The following is a 6079-nucleotide window of genomic DNA, read 5'->3' as shown; positions in this document are numbered from 1 at the left end:
AAATAAAAAGTGAAACCGAAACAGATTTATTTCTTTTCAAAGTACTTCCTGGCAAAACAAATCACGATGTGGTTAAACGTACAGAATTACTTAATCAAATCACAGAATCTCAATAACGTCACAGAATGTACCACTGTTTTTCTGTATTTAAAATTATATTAAAATAAATGGATTACTAAGGACTTATTTCCAACTACTTTCATAATTGACACCGTTCTGCCTAAATTAAGTAACTTACTATTCAGTAGTAGCTATATAGTTATTTTAAACCAATTGTTGCTTCGAATACATACATTTTTTTAAATTTTATGAGTAGCCGCTCGTCGCTTAGCTATTTGTGAGGTTGAAAAGTGTTAGGGTCATTTTTTGTGAAGTTCATTGCAATGAACTTCTTTGGCATTGTTGAAATAAAGCGAACACATGACCACAGCTCATCGTTAAATTTTTGTATAAAATTAAATTAGCGTGTCGAGTAAGTGAGGTCACAATGAGAACAAATTTAGCGCGTGACAAATGTTAATCTTTGTGTAATAAACTCAATGAAATACTTGCATGATATTAAAGCTCCATCAGCGTTCAAAGATCAAATAAAAGTTACTTGCAATCGGCAAAAGAATGGTAAGAGCCCTAATCTTATCATACTGTTGTTGAAAAGTATTAGATAAAACCAGAACATACACTTGAGGCTATATTGCCTGGATGTGGTCATCTGTTAATACCAAAATAAAAAGGAGCTCGATTTTGCTAATCATAGTTCTTTGTTGGTGTGTTAAATATAGGGCTGAATACTTGCTAATAGTATCTGCATGGATTTACCAAGCGTTCATTTTCAAAGATTAAACATTATTTGCGTAAAATCGTCAAAATATAGTCTTTTGCTCAAAATGTCATTACTTTAATATTATGCAAACATAGCTTTTGACCCCAAAATAGAAATACAAGTCGTTAATCAATCATTTTATCAGTAAAGAGAATGACATCTCTTATCACGTTAGAAAAGTGATCGAAAACAAGTTGTTGTGATGTAGTATTTTGGAAAAAAGTCTATCATAAAATTTGTGAGAAATCTTAAGGGCCGTATTTTCCTTGATGTGACCCCAGTCACGTATTACGCAATCTAAGCGAGGAATTTCAGAAAATACAGAAAGGGTTTGAGACAGTTCAACTGAGACATTCAATTGAACAATGAGCAAAAGCTCATTTCAAGCCTTGAAGAAGTTTGGTGCATTTAACAACAAAACATATACAGTATTAAAACTGTGCTCATTATTTTTCTAGTCCATTTTGAGGTCATATATTTGACAGGCTACCCAATGGGCTACTCACATAATCGATGTTCGTAAGCGCTTTTCATTTGAATTTGCTAATCATATGCGAGCATAGTAAGTTCATAAAGATGCTAGGCTTCAAACGAATTAAAATTTTTTCTGATCTGTATAGTATTTGTTTATTAATACATTATATATTTTCTTTCATTAATTTATTAATTCAATTATTTCTTCTGAATTTTCGAGGTCCTCTTAGTCGTCACAAAAGATGAGAACTTTAATGATGACAGTTCTGATGATGACAGTACTGGAGATGACAGTTCTGATGATGACAGTACTAGAGATGACAGTTCTAGTGATGATAATTTCATCAATAATAGCCCTGGTTATGGTCGTCAAATGATCTCTTCAAATCCGAAGATGATCATTCATTTGAAAAGATGTTTCTTGATGATGAATATGACATTAAAGAAGATGTGCATAAAGCTCAAAAGGTTATTTTCTCAATAGTCACCTCTAGGGACTTACCGTTAGTAAAGAGAGGATGATATTCCTATGATCTTAATAGTACTAGATTAATTAAGCATTTAAAATATAGACAATCGACTGATAACATTAAGTCATCTTCAATTTATAAATGAAGTCGAGTATTTACAATGTTAAATATACAGTAGGACATGCATATGACACATATGGAGTAGTAATCAGTAGAGGATACTTTTTATTATAAATCTTAGATTAAGTAATATTTACATGGCATGCATTGTGAGTGTCATAGAGACTAATGAAATATTACGTTTGTTGGTTGAGATCAGTTTGTGTTTGCGTGTGTGTAGACATCTATAAGTTTGAGAAAAATTGAGTGTTGGCAGTGTCTAAGATGGTAGTGGAAAGTGAGTGTATTCGGATTTGCAGTTAGGATTCTTTATTTTTTCCAGAAATTATGTGCTTTTAAGCCAGGTGCCTGCCATGTGGCTACATGACAGGTTGTTATTCACCATGACAAATACGCTGTTCAGAGCCATTTTTAAATTTATTAGCACGACCAATTTCTTATTTTTACTTTTATTTTACAGTTTGCCTGGGATGCGTGGCATTTATGGAAAAGTTGGTCCAAACGAGAAAATACCATATTTTCATTTGTTTATAACAGTAGATTTCAAGAATGTTGATGAAGCTGTATTGAAAGATAAAATCGATCAAATGTTTGGACCGAATGCTTCTAGATACTTTGAATTTCGTCCAAAACCATCGAAAACACAAAGCTTCAACTCCTATCAAAGATTGCAGTAGAAAGAAACAGTCGGTCAGTTTCAAGAGGCACATTAACGATGTTCTGTTACCAGAACGGGAAACATTACGCGTTGACCTGTTGTCGTCTGTTACAATGGACATGGTGATGACAAGTTTTACAGAAATGCTCAATCAAAACAAAAATGAGCCCAAACGAATTTAAATTACATTTGAATACAAATAAATACCACTACATCACCTTCAGAACCTAAAAATTTACTTAGGCCATTTCAGTGACTATAATTTACAAACTGATATGGATATTTTGTCAATAGAGTTAATGAAGATTTTAAAAGAAAATTACGAGCGAAATAGAATATACAGACCTTCTTGGAATGATGCATGGATGGAGCTGAATAAACGAGTTCATATTGCGCACGAGACAGTTGAGTAAAAAAAGTATAGAAGTATAAAATTGGGAAAATTTGTGATGTTTCTTATTCCTGTAATGAGCCTGAAAAGAAGGTCGTGTATGAGGATGCCGTTCTGGTAAAAAGCGAAGAACATTTCCTTAAAAGTGGTGAGTCTGGCGTGCTAGTATATTTTCGGGATGAGCATGGAAGAAGAATTCCCTTTGGTCATGGTATTGCTCGGGTTTATCACGAGGAACTCTGCGAACCAGGGTATAAGTATTAATATGCTTCAAACTGAGTAAGGCTTTAAAAAGTTATTTGGTGAAGAACTGTGGGAGCTGTGGCTGTTTTTCATGATTGTGCCAATGCCATGCAATGATGGCTTGATTGGAAAGCATCTTGTCATCTTACTTATATTCTGTTGAAGTATATTACACACACGCTTGTATTGACAATTTCAAAACATCTCCAATTTATATAGGAGAGTTTTATATTTAACTACACTTATTATAATAGATTAATCACTGAAAAAAAGAATTGTTTTTTTGTATTGTGTACAATGTTACTGGAGGATCAAAACTGGAAAGTTATATGGCCTTTTAGCAGTAAAAAAGAATGAAGCAACTCTTGAAAGCTGCATTTTTTTAAAGTTAACTCACTTTGTTCAAATATTTTATACAATATACAACAATATATCATGCAGTTGTATGAATTTGTAGAAGGAAAGATCTTAAGAAATTAATTAAAGTTAAAATATATATTTCATTATTTTTTATTTATGCCAGTCAAATGCCTGAAAATGCAGAGGTTGCGTCTTAAGGAAGAACATCCAGTAAAACCATTGCCAAAATGAAATATGTAAATCAGTTCTTTGTCTTCCATACCAGATCAGTCGCATATCCTGGAAATGGAATTGAATTACTGTAGGTCTGCAAAGAGGAGAAAACGTATCTTCACAAAGAAAGAGTTGACGAATTACAGAGTTAAGCACTGCATGAACTTAGAACTTTAAATGTTGGGACAATGTAAGTAAAAGCTAGACAGTTGGTGGACATAATGTAATGGGAAGAAGTAAATATCTTGAAGGAAAGGTAACAAAGCTAGAGGATGAGAGCAGGATTTATAGCGAGTGGACAAAAAGCGCGTCAAGTAATTTTTATGAGGGGAACTAAGTTTTTGTCCACTTGTAAGTTGTTTCATTTAGAAAAAGAGAAAGATTTATCTTGATGGAGGAGTTTGAAGAATGTTATAGAGAATAGAGTAGTAATGCGTGAAGTTAAAAATTAAAGGTTTGATGTTTAATGCAATAGTTGGTGCAATTAAGCTCTAAATGTAGAATGCAAATTAGAGGAAGGTATTTTTTAGTGTGCAAAAAGATGAAATGGTACAGAAAATTTCATAAGTGTGAGGATAGTTATTGGTTCTGACTTCAGGACATGTTGATGCAGGCAATCAAGTGATGAGAAAATAATGAGCAGGTTTATGCGTTCACAATAGGAACATAGAAAAGACAATTGGTGGTGAAGTTTGCCAAAAATAAAGAAATGGCTGTATTAAATGAATTTTGCCAGAAGGAAGCGAACATCAAGTGAATGTAGTGGCAGATGAGCCATGGGCGTGTAGAGACAGCACAAAATGGTGAGTGTCTTGCTTATAGCTGAAGAATGATAAATTGGACAAAGATAGTAAGAAAGAGAGTAGTTGTGTAGTTTATGTGGAGAGGGGTTGAAACAGGCTCTAAGTGATCAGGATGTGCTTCCAAGGACTGGCTATTCAAGCAAATGCGATCTAGAGTACAGTAAAAATAGTTGTATGTGTGAGGAAGTAAAAGTACATCAGGACATTTGGTGGAGGAATGAAAGAAGTGCAGGAGTGTGTCAGAAAGAAGATGTGGAATATAGCAAAGTAGCTAGAGATAGTAAAATGGAGCACAAGTACAATATCATAATGTTAAATTCGTAGTGGCAAAAACAAACAAAAGGTATATGATGACTTGTATTATTGATAAGATTGCAGAGAAGGAAAGAATGATTCACATAGATTTGGTTTGTTTACAGTAAAATGGAAGTCTGAAAAGCAAAAGATTTTATGAATGAGCGATAGAAATTCAAACAAAACCTGACAATATTAACACTGCAATAATAAACAAACTATTCACTACCTTATAAATGAACAGCTAAAAACCTAAAGTACATCTGTGAGGCTGTTTTTTAGAAAATGTACTAAGAGATAGAAAGAAGAAAAATGAATTTTAGCTCTTTTAATGAAGTAGGAACAGTTATGCATTATGCGTAAAAAGTACTATTGATAATCGCATTTAATAAAACGAGAATTTTTTTAAAATACATGTTTCAACATCTCATGATGCCATCTTCAGTATAATAAAAGAGTATTATGTATGTGATAAATATATATAAGAGTAATATGATACAGTGATACAACTTATACAATTATGAGTAAATTATTATATATAAATATTTCAATGAAATAGTGGTTTGAGTTAATGATAAGTGTATTTACAGGCTGAATATAGTGTTAAAACGGAAAACTTGAACGTTGAGATTAGGGTTAGTTTTGTTAATGTGAAGTGCCTCTACTATAATTTGTACTTTACAATGCTTTGCAACCGATTCTCTTAGCTGCATAAACGATTTTTATGGGCGTAGAAAAAGGAAAAAATTACTAATGCCATACATTTGAATGAAACGCTCGTAAATTATATATACGCTTCTGATAAGCAATTGAAAGAAGCCCGCATAAATCGAGCTTACTCAAAAGCAAATCGAAGTTACTACGCAAAAACAAATCCATACGTCTGACTTTTAAGTTTAACCGGGGGTAGGTAAGAAAAATCACTATCAAAATGGTCGGCGTTAGATGGCTTCCGAGACTTGAAAATTTGACGATATTTTAAGTTTCTTTACGCATGGGATTATGGAGGCGGATGAAGCACACAAAGATTTATCAGTTTGATAAGTAGTTTGATAAAGCCATTCGAACCCTTAGAATACAATTTGGTTTTTAACTCTACGCACGGTGCAGGTGGAAAAGCAAGTAAATAGTGATATATTGTATCCATGTAGACTTCCATTGCTGTATACCTGTGGGATTTACAGCATTACACCAATCAGATCTACGTTTTCTGCATGAATATGCTGGTCTCCT

General features: G+C 33.1%; 1 protein-coding gene across 1 annotated transcript; it reads left to right on the top strand.

The window, feature by feature from the left end:
- The first annotated feature begins 1185 nt into the window (after window positions 1-1185).
- LOC124453370 (uncharacterized membrane protein-like) lies at window positions 1186-2639 on the top strand. Its single transcript, XM_047004215.1, has 3 exons — window positions 1186-1248; window positions 1515-1762; window positions 2345-2639. The coding sequence occupies exons 1-3, from the start codon at window positions 1186-1188 to the stop codon at window positions 2559-2561; spliced, it is 528 nt and encodes a 175-aa protein (XP_046860171.1). The 3' UTR covers window positions 2562-2639.
- The last annotated feature ends 3440 nt before the right edge of the window (window positions 2640-6079 follow it).

The sequence above is a fragment of the Xenia sp. Carnegie-2017 genome, unplaced genomic scaffold (assembly GCF_021976095.1).
Source record: "Xenia sp. Carnegie-2017 unplaced genomic scaffold, XeniaSp_v1 HiC_scaffold_1, whole genome shotgun sequence".
NCBI classification, from domain to species: domain Eukaryota; kingdom Metazoa; phylum Cnidaria; class Anthozoa; order Malacalcyonacea; family Xeniidae; genus Xenia; species Xenia sp. Carnegie-2017.
The sequence above is the reverse complement of the archived record's forward strand: the minus strand, read 5'-3'. Positions and strand labels throughout refer to the sequence as shown.

Bases quoted from the DNA above. Each gene is read 5' to 3' on its own strand.
- LOC124453370 (XM_047004215.1), top strand. From the start codon at position 1,186: ATGAGCAAAAGCTCATTTCAAGCCTTGAAGAAGTTTGGTGCATTTAAC. The intron at 1,249-1,514 runs GTATTAAAACTG...TGAATTTTCGAG, and splicing joins TTAACAACAAAACATATACA to GTCCTCTTAGTCGTCACAAA. The intron at 1,763-2,344 runs GTTATTTTCTCA...TTTATTTTACAG, and splicing joins ATGTGCATAAAGCTCAAAAG to TTTGCCTGGGATGCGTGGCA.